We start from the raw sequence: 17,464 nt of genomic DNA, 5'->3' as shown, positions 1-17,464 counted from the left end.
CAGGGTTGTACCCGTACACCCAAGTTTCGTCACCGGTAATGATCCTCGACATGAAGGATGGGTCATCCACGGCACGCTGACGGAGTTCTTGGCAGAACTCTGACGCGGTGTTCCTTCTGCTCCTGGGTCAGCAGCCTGGGGACGAACTTGGCAGCAACACAGCACATGTTCAAATCACACGTGAGGATTGCCTGGACTGTTCCGTATGACACACCGACAATGGCAGCAACGTTGTGGAGTGTTCTCTGACGATCCTCATGCACAAGTTACCGAATGGTTTCGACATTTTTGGGATTGAGCTCATTGAAGGTCTTCCTGATCTCTCATCGTCTTCCAGTGATGTTCTTCTGCTCTTGAAGCACGCGTGCCACTCAAAACACCTTGAACAACTCATTGCAGCATCGCCGTAAACTTGCCGAATCACGTCAAACGTCTCTGTGGCAGATTTGCCCAGTTTCATGCAGGATTTCACGTTTGCTCTTTATTCTAACTTGCTGTCCATGATGAAATCACAGATGTGGTAACGCAGGTGGTCAGAATAGCATCAGTTGCACAGCTCCCGACGTACACAGGATGATGTCTTTTGGCACACTGACTTATGAAGGTAGGTGCTCCCTGTGACTGCAGCCTTGTGCTGCCATCTGTTGACATGTTACAAACCTAGTCTCGAAACCTTTTGATACCACCTCGCAGATAATGAATAACAATGGAGATAATGTGCATCCTTGTCGCACACCTGATTTTACCTCAAACCATCTTCTTATACCTCCTTCAAGACTAACTGCTGACTTACAGCTTAAATAGAGACTATGTATTGTTTGATATAATATCTCATTTACACTATATAGCTGTATTGTTTTTAAGGGCTTTTCTCTTGGCACCTTGTCATATGTCTTTTCCAGGATAAAACTTAAATACAAATCCTTTCTTTTAGGCTTGCATGGTGATCCGAATGCATTTCTGGAAATTATGGAGACAACTACCGTGTTTGAATAAAAACTTTAATATTACTAAAATTTTACAATTCGACGTTTCGACCTTTATGTCAAGGTCATCTTCTGGAGCGTACAAATATACACAAGAACAAGCTATACTACAATCATACTGGTTCGTTAAAGACACTGACTAACCGCTACCACAATTGTTGGCCTCACCTCTGGTGAAAAAAAAAATTATACATCAACGCTAGAGTCCTATTATTTGTGTTGTCTACTATATACATATATTAACATCATTCCAGCCAGTTGGAGTGGAATGGTTTCTAATACTAGCAGATTGGCTAGAGTCCTGACTTATGTTGAATCTTTCATATTAGGTTGGCTGAATGTGTGCCATCCAGATCCTTAGAATTTTCATACCATCTTTATTGTTGATATTTGGGTGGTTTATCAGGATTCTTTAAATTTTCTTTCGTACCATGTTTTTGTGCGGTGTAAGGAGCAGGTGCTTTTCCAGTTGATTTGGTGTAAGGTGTTAAGTGCATGGTCTGAGAGGCCTGCTTCACCATAATGGTTATATTTAATGTGTCTAATGTGTTCTTTCTTGAGTATAGGGATTGTCCGTCCTGTTTCACCAATGTATGGTAAGTTACAGGTGCAGCGGAGTTACAGTTACACCAATGTATGGTAAGTTACAGGTGTAACTTACCATACATTGGTGAAACAGGACGGACAATCCCTATACGCAAGAAAGAACACATTAGACACATTAAATATAACCATTATGGTGAAGCAGGCCTCTCAGACCATGCACTTAACACCTTACACCAAATCAACTGGAAAAGCACCTGCTCCTTACACCGCACAAAAACATGGTATGAAAGAAAATTTAAAGAATCCTGCGAAATCCTGATAAACCACCCAAATATCAACAATAAAGATGGTATGAAAATTCCAAGGATCTGGATGGCACACATTCAGCCAACCTAATATGAAAGATTCAACATAAGTCAGGACTAGCCAATCTGCTAGTATTAGAAACCATTCCACTCCAACTGGCTGGAATGATGTTAATATATGTATATAGTAGACAACACAAATAATAGGACTCTAGCGTTGATGTATAATTTTTTTTTTTTTTTTTCACCAGAGGTCAGGCCAACAATTGTGGTAGCGGGTAGTCAGTGTCTTTAACGAACCAGTATGATTGTAGTCTAGCTTGTTCTTGTGTATATTTGTACGCTCCAGAAGATGACCTTGACATAAAGGTCGAAATGTCGAATTGTAAAATTTTAGTAATATTAAAGTTTTTATTCAAACACGGTAGTTGTCTCCATAATTTCCAAAAATGCATTAAATACAAATCCTTGTTATATTCCCAACATTTCTCAACTATTTGGCTTAAAGTGAAAATCTGATCCTAACAACCCCTATTTGGACTGGATCCAGCTTATTCTTCACAAAGCTTCCCCTTCACAATTTTTCATAGCCTTCAGGCCTTCTGAATTATGCAATACAACCAGTGGTGAGCTATGGAAATTTAACAAAGGGCTCGCGTCGTCTAGCAAAAAAAAAAAAAAGGCCTAACTTAGCCCTTATAATACTTATATTGCGACTTTGTAGAACTTCTGACAGATATAATTCTGTGTAGGATATCAATCATTAACGATAAATCTTTTAAAAATTGAGAAGTCGGTTTAAAAAGCCCTTATATTTATCATTCGATGCAAAATAACTTACCCAGATGCAAAAGAAATTATCCAGCTTTACTTGCATAAAGCTGGGTAATTTCTACACAAAGCAAGAGCCGTTTGTAACTGTAAGTTGCTCATCGTGGTCTAAATACAGGGCCAATCTTTAAAATTTCGATACCAAGGTCTTTTGCAATTGTATTTAATTCTCGTTGATTTTTTGGTGATTGATGATAAAAAGCATATAATTTATCCATAAATATTTCAAAACGATTTATTTCTTTAATGTTTTTTTTATTGAATCATCTAATGCTAAGTGTAAACGATGCCATATCACAACATTGGGAAATTTTTGTAGAAGTTTGATTACAACACCTGATTTGTTTCCTAACATTACATTAGCTCCATCAGAACAAAATGCAATGAAATGATCCTTTATATAGTTATCAGAAAATCCATACGAATTTAAAGTAGCAATTATAGTAGCATGTATACATTTCATAGTGGTATTTTTTAGTTCTACAAGATTATTAAACAAGAACAAGGGGCTTTAGCGAGTCCCTTATAGCTAACCACTGAATACAACCAACCACTATAAAACTTTTATACCTCCATATTTGAGCATTTCTGGCTGAATTTCATTTAATCCAGCTGCCTTTCAACATTTCAGGTTTTTGATGCCTTTTTCTACTTCAAGTATGGATATGTATTCCAGACTGCATTCCTGTTGGGAGTTTTCTAGCATCACTGCTTGATGGTAAAAAACTTGACACTGCTTATTTCATTTAGCAGTCTTTCAAAGTAATTACTCCAGACATTTAGAATATCTTTATTTTCAGTTTTCCTTTATCCTCTCCGATTCCTTTTACAGTACTCTTTCCTCTATTTCTAAGCTTTTTCATTAGCCTCCAAAATATTTTACCCTCTTCCTGATATTCTATGTTCTTACCAAAGTCTTCCGGTGACTTTTGTTTAGCTAGTTTTACACAATGCTTCACATTCTGATATTTTTCTCTGTATTCTCTAAGAACCCAAGCTGACTTACTTCCCAGGAATTTTCAATATGCTTACCTCTTTTCCTTCACTATCTCTTTAAACTTCCTGAGTCCACCATGGAGTTCTGATTTTTCTGTCCTTACAGACAACCTCACCACATGCTTCTCTGGCTGAATCAATATTTTCTTCAAGATTTGCCATTGAATCTCAACGGCTTGGTTCTTGTTTTTAGACTCATTTTTTCTTCAGCAATGTGTATTTATTTCAGTCTACAGTTCACCTCTGAAAGATGCTCAACTTCGATTCATTTTAAAACTTTCTTGCAGATGCTTCTTTTCAATAGGAAATTCAATTTTATCCTGCTCAAAACTAAACGGTGATCAATTCCTATTTCAAATCCTCTGTATAGTCTTGTGTCCTGAATCTGTGGGAAAACATTGCTATCAACTATAACATACTCAATGACACTTTTCTTATTTCTTGCATCTTCTCTTTCTCTCCATGTGAATTTGTGCACATTTTTAATTTGCACAAATTCACATAACATGGATTAGTTATTACTAACATCATGTTCCAAACAGAAATCTAGTAGGCATTTACCATAATAATAGCTTTGCACTTTTCTCAAAATTTTCTGAAAACATTTCTATGTCTGGTAATCATTTCCTACTCTGCTGTTTAGATCTCCAACAAGAACCAACTTTTCCTTTTTCATTCAGCCAGTTGCCTTCTTTAATGCCTCAAAAGATTCCTCCATTTCTTTCTTGGTAGAAGCTTCTGTGTGACCATATAAGCACAAATAGGTCTTTGTCCAATTTCCCATTCTGATATTTGCCCATATCACTCTACTTGATACTGCCTGCCATTCAAGAAGCTTATCCTCATATTTAGTTGATTAATTTTAAGTCCAAATGAGAATACACAACGATAAGAAAATAACTATTTATTAACTTATTGCTGATATTTCACTGGTATTCTATCGAGCATCTTCAGAGCACAAAAACAGTTTTTTATCACAGTATGTGAGACAACAATAATCCGGTATAACAATGGGCCTAGTTTGAACAATTACAATGTATAACACAAAAACTAAAGTCCTAATTAAGATATCTATGTTGAGAGAGAAGAGAGAGAAAAAAAAAAAAGAGAAAAAGCAGGTTTTAATTAAGTCTTAAGATGACTGTCTCCCAAATTTATAAAGCCATACTTGTTGAGGTTTAGAGTATGTTTCAAGGCTTCTGTTGAATCCAAGAACAATCTCTCTGATTTATAAAAGTTTTTTTGTGCAGCACTTTTGTTTTTTCCAATTGATCCTGTGTGCAAGGGTATCCAAAGCATGGTCTGCTAGACCCAACTTTCCATAGCAATAGTGCAGAATGCACTTTTTTATGTTCACTGAGGCGGCAGTTCTTCCTGTCTGTCCATAGTAAGCTCGATCACACGAATAGGGCACTTCATAGATACCTGGATGTGATAATGAAGAGATTCTGTCCTTAGGTGAATGGATGAGAATTGCCAATTTGACATATGGCTTAAATACGGTGCATAGCTGATGTTTATTAAGCATCATGTTATAATTCGCCCACCGATTAAAGACCCTTCGACACTTCTGCGCATGTCCCAAAAAGGAGAATCCATTCCGATAATAGGGTAATCAATCCATCTTCTGGGATGAAGTATAACTATTTTGCTTGTATAACAGTCCAAAAAATGGACATAGAGTATTAAAATTAAAAAAAGGTATAGCATAAAACAAAAATTTAACGGAATTTATTTTTAAGAAAGTTTTCTATAAAATAAAAATAATTATACAGAAAACCAGAAATTTTTTTCAAATGAACTTAAATATCTAAACTTACAGCTGAGAGAACTGAGACACTTTAATGTCCTAAACCGATTAATTATTTATGACTTGTTGTGACTCTTAACAAACCCATGCAAAAAAAAGGTTGGAAAAAAAATACCATTATCAAATCCTTTTAATCTTCATAGTCATCTCAATCGGTGTCCGAATCGCCATCACTTTCACTTGAACTTCTGCGCATGTCCCAAAAAGTCCATGTTGCCACCTATTGGTGAGAGTGATCATAAGGTCTTGACCTGGGAGGTGGCTAAAGGTGTGAAATTTGTGATTAAAACAGGGTATATGTGGAATTACCGTGCTGGCAAGTATGACAAGCTTAGGAGATTGCTTGGATCAGTGCCATGGCATGTACAACTGCAAGGGCTGGACGTCGATACAGCATGGGAAGTGATCAAAGAGCATTTACAGGAGGGTTATGGCTGATTGTATACCTAAGGTCCGAATAGTGAAACAAGGAGGGGTTAAATGGATGAATAACACCATTAAGCTTGAGCTGCAAAAAAAGAAACAACTATGGAGGGAATTTAAAGAAAGGGGTGACCTGCAGGCACACGAACGGTATAAAGTACAGGCTAGAAGGGTAACGAGTGTGGTAAAAACAGCAAAAGCCGATTATGAAAGGAAACTAGCTATGCAAGCAAAAGAGAATCCCAAACAGTTCTTTCAATATGCTGCAAGCAAGAAAAAAACTGTACATGGCAAAATGATTTTAAGGAATGACGATGGTAAAGAGTTCACTGAACCAGTCGATATAGTGGAGTTACTGAGCACGCACTTTGCAAAAGTATATCATCCAGGTGGTGACGTTGAAAAAATGAAGGAACCATTAGTTTATACGGGAATTGTGATGAATGAAGTGGAGGTGAATAGTCTATTACAGAACCTTAATGTGAATACATCTGTGGGATTGGATGGTATACCGGCACGGGTCTTGCATGAAGCGGCTCATGAATTATCAGTGCCCTTGACCATGTTGTTTAATCTGAGTCTCAGGTCTGGCTTAGTCCCGAAGGCGTGGAAAGAGGGGAAAATAGTTCCACTGCATAAAGGAGGATCCAAGACTATGGTTGCAAATTACCGACCGATCAGCATATCAGGAGTCGTTGTCAAGGTCTTGGAGAAAGTAGTCAAGGGAAAAATACAGGAATGGATTGATGAAAATGAGATACTGTACAGAGGACAGCATGGCTTTGTGAAGGGTAGATCTTGCCTCAGTAACTTGCTCAAGTTTTATAACAAGGTGACGGCTGAACTGGATAAGGGAAATGAGTTTACAGTGATACTGCTGGACCTGGCAAAGGCGTTTGACAGGATACTACATGGAATTCTAATCCGTAAACTACAACATATGGGAATGGATATAGGGTTGGTGAGATGGATAGCTGGGTGGTTGATGGAGAGATATCAAAGAGTAGTTTATTCAGGAGTAGAGTCCAAAAAACGGCCTGTGACTAGTGGTGTGCCACAGGGTTCTGTTCTTGGACCACTGCTGTTTAATCTGTTCATTAACGATATAGGGAATGGTCTAAGTGGGACAGTTCATTTGTTCGCTGATGATGCAAAGTTGGGTAGGGCGATAGTGAATGCAGAAGATGTCAAAGTCTTGCAAGATGACTTAGATAGATTGGAGTTCTGGACTAAGGAGAATGGATGTCAATTTAATGTGACAAAATGTAAGGTTATGCATTTCGGAGTGAAAAGATTAGCAGCAGTATACCACATTGGTGGAACTGTACTCCAAGAGATTGATGAGGCCAGGGACTTGGGAGTGTTGGTGGATAGGGAGATGAAGTTTAGGGGGCACATTGCGAAAGTAGCTAAATCAGCTCATCAACTCACTTGGTTGTTGAAAAATACCTTGACGAGCAGAGAAAAACAAGTTATTGTACCTCTGTACCAAGCCCTGATAAGACCTCATCTCGACTACTGTGCCCAGATTTGGTCACCTCGGTTCATTCTTGATGGGGAGGAGGTTGAGAGGATCCAGAGGCGAGTGACTAAGATGATAGCAGGTCTATGGAATGCACCATATGAGAACAGGTTGAAGATTTGTGGGTTGCAGAAACTAGTTGATAGGCGAAAAAGGGGAGATATGATTGAGACATTCAAATTGCTAAAAGGATTCTATAGGATTAATTCAGATGATATTTTTGAGATCAGGACTGGTGGTGGGAGAACTAGGGGACACCCATGGAAGCTGGGCAAGAGCGTGGTTAGCAGGGGTGTTAGAGCTGGGTTCTTTACTTTTAGAGTGGTAAATGAGTGGAATAAGCTGCCAGAGTCTGTTGTGGGTGCTATGACAGTGAGCGAGTTCAAGGCAAGGTATGATAGATACTGTGAGAATGTTGAACAGCTGTGTGAACACGATGTTTAGGGCCTCCCTCGATGAGTCTAAGGACTCCTGGAGTAGCCCGTGGTAATAATAATAATAATAATAACTGATCCTCAAAGGTTCGCATAATTCTTCGATAATTCCATCTCTGTCCCAATACATATTTTCCAATGAGGTGACATGAGAGTAATATTTTCCCCAGTTTTGAACTGCAATACTTACAATTGCCCGTTCTGAAAGCTTAAAAAGTTTCGACATGTCAATATCCCCAGTTACGTTGCGATGGCGAATGAAACTTTTCACTTCTGCCCAAACATACTCAATAGCATTAATATCATAATGATATGGTGGTAGCTTCAAATCTAGAAATCCATGCTCTTTGAGCATTGTGTCGAATTTAAATAGTTTAGTTGTGGGCGAGTTTCTTTTGACCAAATTCAGCAATTCAATTTTTCACATATCTGGAGAATGAGAAATGTTATTTGCAGAGAGCCAATCCATAAGAACTTGCTTCTTATTAGACCAATTTGTAACTTTAATCGAATAGAGTGATGTGAAGCATTATCAATTATAACAACAGGCATTTTTAGGAATTTGGAATCAGTTTTTCTTCTGCCCACTTTTCGAAGATCGTAGAATTCATTTGCCCATGGTAAACTCCAGTAATTGAATTGGCTTTGTATAGTACGTTTGAATTCGGTAAAAAACCCATTTCTCCACCTGCACCCAAAATTATTATGCACCGCGAGGCATTTCCGGCTTATAGCACTCCACATTCTTCTTTAGATTGCCACCATTTTCCATAAGTTATATTACTATCAATCCAAGTTTCATCTAGATACACGATCGGTCTTTTCTCCTCCCTGAAACGTCGTATTGCTCTCAAATACTTCGTTCTAGATAAAACAATGTCACTTCGCTCCATGATAAGTTTCCTTTTATTCTGGGACATTTTAAAACAAAATCCGATTTCATGAAGTATTTTCCTTAAAGTTTCTCTTTTCCAAGGAAAATTAATTTTTTCTTTAAGCACAGGAATCAATTTCAGAACAGTTGGCACTCTTTTTTCGACCACATAAAATTCGTGAATAGTTCGTATAAAGTCTACATCAAAATCATTCAAAGCTACAGTTACGATGGTTTTTCCCCTCTGGTGCTTTTTTTTTTTTTTTTTTTTTTTTTTTTTTTTTTTTTTTTAGGAGATTTAAATTTTGGCTTACCTTCACCTTTTGTTCCCTACGAATTCTTTTAACAGTCGACTCCAATATGCCCACAATTGCACTTGCACATTTTATGACTTGAGAAAGGGGAACAAGGAGGCTGCCTTTTAACAATTCTTTTTAGCAGAATGTCAGCACATTATTCAATATTCTTTTGCAACAGGTACTGAAAGGTTTAACACCAGAACTTGTTGACTGTACTGGATCCATCATACAAATTAATAATAATAAAAAATGCAAAACAGCGACAACAAAAACCAAGCTACTGCTAGCAAGTACAGCGACAGACAAGAAAGCACGTGATTTCGCATGTGGGCAACCAATTCGTACATCCTTCATTTCTTTCTCCCCTTTCAGCATGAATCGACTATTCCTGGCAAAACGTCAAGTGGAGACCTACAAACGGTGGGTGAACAATATCAACTATAACATAGTCAATAAGATTTTTCTTATTTCTTGCATCTTCTCTCTCTCTCCATGTGAATTTGTGCACATTTTTATGTTGGAACATGATGTTAATGCATGTCTTGAACAGAAATCCAGCAGGCATTTACCATTATTATTAGCTTTGCACTTTTCTCAAATATCTTTTCAGATGTGCCTTTAATATATGGGATGGGTGACAGTTTTGTCGTAGTCTTCTGTGGTACACAGTGGGAGAGATTTTTGGGGGGACATTTAGTATTTTGTCTATCTTAAAGGGGATTATAGCCATTGGTTAAGAAAGTGTGATGTAAGTGAGTGAGTTCAGCAGTGAAAGCATTGTCATTGGAACAAATTGAGATGGGTCACGTGCTTTCTTGATGGTGTGATTGTTTGTATAAATACCTTCCTGTATGTGTGGGTTTTCTATAAAACAGAGTACGATAAGGAACCATCTGAAAGATGTGTGATTAGTGTATCCCAGAAGGACAGACAGTCATTAGCTTCCAGTTCCATTGTAAAGTGGATTTTTTTGGTGTTTGGCTATTTCAATGCACTAAGAATGTATCCAATCTGGGCCATGTGGCCAAATAGCAACCACATCATCGACAGAGTGTAGCCAAAGCCTCGGTTTGAGAGTGGCTGTGTTCATAGCTAGCTTTTCCAAGTGTTCTATGTACAAGTTGGCTAAGAGGGGGGGGGCACTGCTGTCCCATCTAAATGTTTGTATATTTTCCCTTTCCACGTAAAATAACCTGCATGTACCGTGAATTTAAATAGTTCAAATATATCAAACTGATATATTGTATGACTATTTAAATTCAGAGTAGGCTTGAAGGATGAATTTGTTATTTGAAAAATAAATAAATAAATAAATTTGTTTGACTATACAGATTGAGAACATGATATAGTAGAAATAGATAGATGGTGGCAGCAAAATATTTATGAATTATAGGTAAAGAAAACAAAGACAAAGTAGGTTAATAATAGAAATACAGAACGTTTTTTAACAAGATGACACAGTTTAATTACTTAGGTTGTATAACATACCTAAAAGACAGGTATAGATGAAAAAATAAATTTCAGAAAATCTGTGGAACAATTAATAACAGACTAAACATAAAAACAAGATAAGAAACACTAACTTTTATACAGTAATGGCCACACCCACTATTATATGGATTGTTAAAAGGAAAGATCAAAGTAAAATACAGGCAGCAAAAGACATTTTTCAGAACAATTGAAGGATGACAAAATCAGATCATATAAAAAATGAATACATTAAAACAGAGCTGGATAAGTGCAACTTGAATGAAAAAGAAGGAATACAGAAAGAAATAAAATGAGCATTTATGCAGGATGAAAAGATATCAGTTACCAAAAGAAGCAGATAAATATAAACAAAAGTGAGAGAGAGAGAGAGAGAGAGAGAGAGGGGGGGGGGGAGGAAGTCCAGATGCAAGATGAAAAGACAGTGAAGATGTAAAATGGCCAAATTCCTAATTCTTGATGAGCAGAAGAATAAAAGAAACAAATATATAGTTGCTTAAACTAAAAGAGGACTACTTACCATCTTGCTGGATTTCCCTGTCAGGGAACTTGATCTGTACATTATGTTCACTTGTTATATTTTGAACTTTATATCCTTTGGTCCCCATCACGATACGATGATACTGTTGCAGAATTATACATTCCACAGTTATCATCGACTCCTGTGTGAAAAATAAGACAGGTTTTTGCATATACCAGCAGTAATGAAAACAAATATCATTAAAGTTCCTATTAATAACCATATAGACTGATGCCCACTGATATCATGGCTTAAACAAAACTGCCTTTAACACTACACACACACACACACACCTGCATGCATCAAAATACTGAAGCCTCAAAAAATAGACTACGTTAATTATCTCTAGAGTACTAAATTAGCTTATTTACAAAATATTACACTAACCAAATCAAAATCTTTTGATTACAATATCACATATCGAAGCAAATGGATGCAGCATATATATATACAGGGTGTTCGGGATAAATTTGACATATTTATAATTAATTATATTTTTCCGTAAGTTACATGTATTAACACACACTTCTCTTCATTTAAAAGTTTGGACCCTTCTTCATTCATATACAAGATGTCAGAAAGGATGGATAGCTGGAACCCACCTGAATCATGGAAGAGAATAACTTGTATCATGATGATTCGTGCCCGCCATCAAAATAAGGATATTACGACTGCTGCCCAATGCTCCCTGAATACAGTAAAAACAATCAGGCATGAACTAGAGACTTGCAATGGTGACTACGAGGATGTAGCAAGAAGAAAGATCCCTAGCAGACGATCTGATTGCGTTCGTACAGCAGAATTCCTCGCAAATCTGCAGGAACAGGTGTTGAAGAACCCTGGCATTGGAATTCGGGCTTTGTTCGTGGAGTTGCTAACTGTAGTCAAGCCCTGGATAACAAGGGTAGCCAATGGTAGGCCGTATGTATGGCAGCAGGATTCGGCCCCTTGCCACACCTCTTGGAAAAGTCAAAAATGGTTGTCTGAAAATTTCTACGACTTCACCAGTCCAAATGTTTGGCCTCCAAACTCCCCAGACCTTAACCCCATGGATTATTTTGTATGGGGCGCAGTTGAAAAAGACACCAATCGCACTTCCAGTAATACAAAAGCCCAGTTAATGGATAAAATTAAAACAGTTTTTGCGGCCCTTCCCAGGGAGACTGTAGCATCAGCTTGTTCGAGGTTCCGAAGCAGAATTGAAGCTGTGATCGATGCTAATGGTGGTTATTTTGAGTAAATCTTGTTGATAGTATTGTAATTAACTCTGCCTGTAATGTTTTTTTGTCAATTCATTAAATTTAATAGATACAAATAAGATTTTCTTTTTCCTTACGAAACTGTCAAATTTATCCCGAACACCCTGTATATATAACCAATACATGAAAAGTGCTGGAGGAATCACCTGCAATCCTGCCAGTGACAAGTTCATTGCACATTTGCAATTCCTTGGTAACAATTTTCGGTAGTGACTGAAAGTAGTCACCACTGATTTCAGTAATCGATGCTGCCTTCAAATTAAAATATATAAAATATAAAGATAATTTTTTTTTGTCTTCTATGTGCTCTAATTGGCTATCTGTTCCTTCAATAAAAATTCTATAGAATCTTTCAAAAATAAGACAAAACAGAGTGTACAGAGGATTTGAAATTGGAAGTGATCACTATTTAGTCTTGAGCAGGATAAAATTTAATTTCATATTGAGAAGAATAACAAGTAAGAAAGTTTTAAAGCGAATCAAAGCTGAGCAGCTTTCAGATGTGAACTGTAGACTAAAATACACAAAGATTATTGTAGAAAAAATGAAAGAGTTTGAGAACAGAAATCAAACTTTGGAGATTCAGTGGCAAGCCTTGAAGAAAACCCTGATTGATTCAGCTAGAGAGGCATGTGGTGAGGTAGTCTGCAAGGATAGAAATCAGAACTCCATGGTGGACACAGGAAGTTAAAGAGGCAGTGAAGGAAAAGAAGAAAGCATATCAAAAGTTCCTGTTGAATAAGTCAGCTTGTGCTCTTAGAGAATATAGAGACAAATGTAAGAAAGCAAAACACTGTGTAAAACTAGCTAAACAAAAAGTCATGGGTGGTCTTTGGCAAGAATATAGAAAATGAATATCAAAAAGGTGGTAAGATATTCTGGAGGTTGTTGAAGAAGCTTAAGAATGGAAGAAAGCTTGCTGTAAAAGGAGTTAGAGATGATAAAGGTGACATGAAAATGGGAGAAAAAGATATCCTTGAAGTATGGAGTAATTACTTTGAAAAACTGCTAAATGAAACAAGCAGTGATGACAGCACAGGGGGTAAAAACACTCAACAGGCATACAGTCAGGAATACATATCCATACTTGAAGTAGAAAGAGCCATCAAAGGCTTGAAATGTGGAAAGGCAGAAGTAGTAGATGATATTTGACCAGAAATGCTGAAGTATGGGTGTATAAAAGTCTTACAGTGGCTGCACTGCGTAGTTCAGAAAGCCTGGACAGAGGGACAAGAATTCCTGATGATTAGAGTAAATCTCTAATAGTACCCATATACAAAAAGGGAAATAAAATTGAATGCGAGAATTACAGAGGCATTTCCCTACTGAGTGTTCCTGGTAAGATCTATGCAAGTATACTCGAGAAACGGTTGAGAAGAACTGTGGAAGAAAAGTTGGTGAAAAACAAGCTGGATTCAGGCCAAATAGAGGCTGTCAGGATCAGATCTTCACTTTACGACAAATAGTTGAGAAAGCATCGGAATATAACAAAGATCTGTATTTAAGTTTTGTAGATCTGGAAAAGGCATATGACAAGGTGCCAAGAGAGAAGCTATTCAATACGCTACAGTTATATGGTGTCAATGGGGCATCATATCAAACAATACTTAGCCTTTATTTGAGTTGTAAGTCAGCAGTTAGAATTGAAGGAAGTACAGGAAGATGGTTTAATGTTAAATCTGGTGTGAGACAAGGATCCACATTATCCCCTCTGTTATTCATTATCTATATTGATCACGTTATGAAGAAAAGTGGTATTAAATATCAGAATTGGAGATGTTAATGTCATCTCTTTGCTTTTTGTGGACGATGTTATACTTCTAAATAAATCCGCTACAAATTTGCAAGATTCTCTGACTAAATTGAATAACTGTTGTAATAAATATGGTATGAAGGTCAGCATTAAAAAGACAAAGAAAATAGGTAGAATTGTTGAAAATGTCAACTGTGTTGTGAACGGGGAACCTGTGGAACAAGTAAAACATTTCAGCTACTTAGGCACGATTTTTAGTGAAGATGGTAAATTAAATACGGAAATAGACAACAGAATCAACAAAGCTGTTATGGTAGGAAGTCAATTGAATAAATTCATATGGAATAAGAGAGAAATCAGTCGGAACATTAAATTAGCTGTATACAAGACAGCGTCCAAACCAGCTTTAACTTATGGATCTGAGAGCTGGGTCAGAAGTAAAACACTTGACCAAAGACTCAAGACCGCAGATATGAGAGTCCTGAGAAAGATTAGAGGCATGAACAGATGGCATCAGTGGCAATATCATATTAAAAACGAGGATATTAGGAAAGAACTTGACATTGTCAACATACAGGAATGCGTTAGCAGAGCTAATCTCAGGTGGTATGGTCACTTAAACAGAATGGGCGAGGAAAGATTAGCAAAACCAGTGTTCTCTGTCAGTTTGGCAGGAAAACGACCCAGAGGAAGACCAAGATATAGGTGGATTGATATGGTACAAAGTGCCTTAGACAATAGAAATATAAGATCTGATAATGTTGGAGTCTTGACGAGTAACAAACTGATTTGGAGGAAAATTGTAGATAGGAAGTTAGTAATGATGTAAATTTTTCATGTAGTACATTCATATCCTGTTTACCCCTTGAGGGTACATGTCAGGAATTTGATGATGACGACAAAACTTTGAATCTTCAGGTGATAAGAGTTTTGACTATAACCTTTTTCACAAATATTTATCATAACGCATTAGAATTTTTATCCCAAGGAGCTGTCTCAGGGGCTCTTATTAGTGAGTACGAGCATGACAAAACCCGAGCTAGACCTGATCTTACTTCCTACAATATACACTTGGTATATATCAAGGGTGGCCGCAACATGACTCTTGAGCGGCTCATGTCCATGATCATACAACTCTTCACAATCTAACAGGAAAAAATGAACAAAAAAAGAGAAGAGGAGACAACAAAAAAGAGGAATAAAATAAAAAAAAAAAAGATAGAAGAGAGGAAAAAAAAAACAGAGTTAATAAAAATTACTGCAATAAAAAAAGTTTAATTCGAAACACATTAAATGGAGTTTACTTTGAACAATTAGAATAATTTTAAAGTTGAAACAATAATTTTTGTTACTTATTTACTAGTAGAGGCCTTCTTTGTATCCATTTTCTTAGTAAGCTCCTTAAAATTAGGTGTGTAATTAATCAAAGAAATTTTTACATGCTCGTTATAACCTTGCCATGTGCACACTCACTTATTCCCATATCATCCAATCGGTCAAAATCTCTTTTAAGTCTCACCGGAATTATTTTGGCTCCAAAAGTACATGTAGGTGCCCCCCCCCCCCTTATATATTGTAGTGGTCTTCTGCTCTTCTTTCCTCTACTCTCTCTCTCACTTCTTACTTCTTCCCCCCCCCCTTCCTCCTTCTCCAGTGCTATTAGAGCAATTCAAGGGAAAAGGAGTAACTCTTCTTATTCCTTCTCTCCTCTTTTTACCTTGCAGTGTTGAGGATTTTTCTACATTTAACTGCTACTGTATCGAGGATAAGGGAGTTAGCCCTATGCCCTCCCAGTGTGTCCTATGTTTGTAGATGCATGTGTTCACGAGCCGTTTTGCCTGTTCTGTGGGAGGAAAAACCAGAGTTTTCCAGGTGAAAAAAAAAAGTACCTCCATATGAGACTCGCTAACTCACCTTTTGTCGAAGGAGACCAGATAAAGGTTCTCATGTTGCTGACTGGAATCAAAACCAGGTCTTTCTGACACCAAAAGGCTTCATCTATACTGACTGAGCTACGGAGGCTCTAAGATATTAATTAAATAATAAATCAATTCCCTGGTGTGTTTTATTTTCCTAAGGGAACAGGTGAAACTGCTTTATCCCTACCTAACTTTTCGATTAAGCACATGCAGTCGGACTAAACCCCATTTTCTTTGCCAGTAGTTGAGTTCTTAGCTACCGACAATTTCAAGACTTCTGGGAAGAAATTGCAGACAGTTGTTGCCATTTTCCTAAACTCTAACTTGTATTTCTATTATAGTTCTGACTTTTGCGAAGAACTATACAACTCAAAGGCAAATGGTAAGTGATATACTAATAGCAATTCTTGGGGTAACTCTTTCCTCTTAAACTGTAATTTCCACTGTGGGAGGAAATATGCAACATGAAACATTAGAAGCATAGCACATAAAGAAGAAGAATTAGATAAAATTTTAAATGAAGAAAATATACAAATTGCAGTTCTTACAAAAACAAAAAAGAAACTTAAAGGGAACAAAAGAAACAACTAATTATCATATCATATATATATATAGAAATCAGCCTGAAAAAAACAAGAAATGGAAAATTACCTGGAGAAGATAAGCTAGGTTCAGAACTATATAAATACGCAGGAACAAGATTCAAAGAAAGACTCTTATTATTTCTAAATAAAATTTACTCAACTGGTATCCCTCCAATAGAATGGAAAAAAGCAATTGTGATTCCTATCTTTAAAAAAGGTAATAGAGATGACCCTAAAAACTATAGAGGTATCAGTATACTAAATTCCTGTTACAAAATATATAGCAGAATTTTAAATAGCAAACTAATGAAATATTCCGAAAACTTTATTTTAGAAGTACAGAATGGATTTAGAAAAAGATGATCATGTATAGACCCGGCCTTTTGCCTAAAATTAATAATAGAGAAAAGAAGAGAATACAATTTAGAAACACATATTGCATTTATTGACTTTGAAAAAGCATTTGACAAAGTTAAAAGAAACATATTTAATATATTAAAAGAAAGACAAATACCAAATAATATCCTAAAAGCTGTCACAAGTATATATGAAAATAATCAAATACAAATAAGATTAAATCACGAACTATCATATATGAGAGAGATAAACCAAGGGGTCCGACAGGATGTCCCCTCTCAGCAACTCTTTTTAATATCTACTTAAATGAAATAATAATAAAATGGAATAAAAATTTACATCAAGGAATTAAACTTTCTCCTACACTAAACTTAAACACTCTCCTCTGTCCGACGACCAAATAATAATTACAAATTCTGAAGATAAGTTACAGAAAGCTATTTTAGATCTAAATGAGATATCCAAAGATTATGGTATGATAATATCAACAGAAAAATCAAAAACTATGGCTTTTAAAGGACAAGATCCAGCGAGAACTAAAATAGTAATAGATAACAA

General features: G+C 36.6%; 1 protein-coding gene across 1 annotated transcript in view; it reads right to left on the bottom strand.

Annotated features, from left to right (window-relative positions):
* Dp1 (satellite-binding protein 1 Dp1) overlaps window positions 1-17,464 on the bottom strand; it is a 286,820-nt gene that overhangs the window by 58,495 nt on the left and 210,861 nt on the right. The window contains exon 18 of the mRNA XM_090390658.1: window positions 11,035-11,176. Coding sequence (XP_090246784.1) covers window positions 11,035-11,176 — 142 coding nt within the window. The remainder of the gene's footprint in view (window positions 1-11,034; window positions 11,177-17,464) is intronic.

Source organism: Typopeltis vanoorti, chromosome 3 (assembly GCF_054136105.1).
Source record: "Typopeltis vanoorti isolate ZY-2024b chromosome 3, IOZ_Tvanoo_1.0, whole genome shotgun sequence".
Lineage (NCBI taxonomy): Eukaryota > Metazoa > Arthropoda > Arachnida > Uropygi > Thelyphonidae > Typopeltis > Typopeltis vanoorti.
Note: the sequence above shows the minus strand (reverse complement) of the source record. Positions and strands in the feature narration are given on the sequence as shown.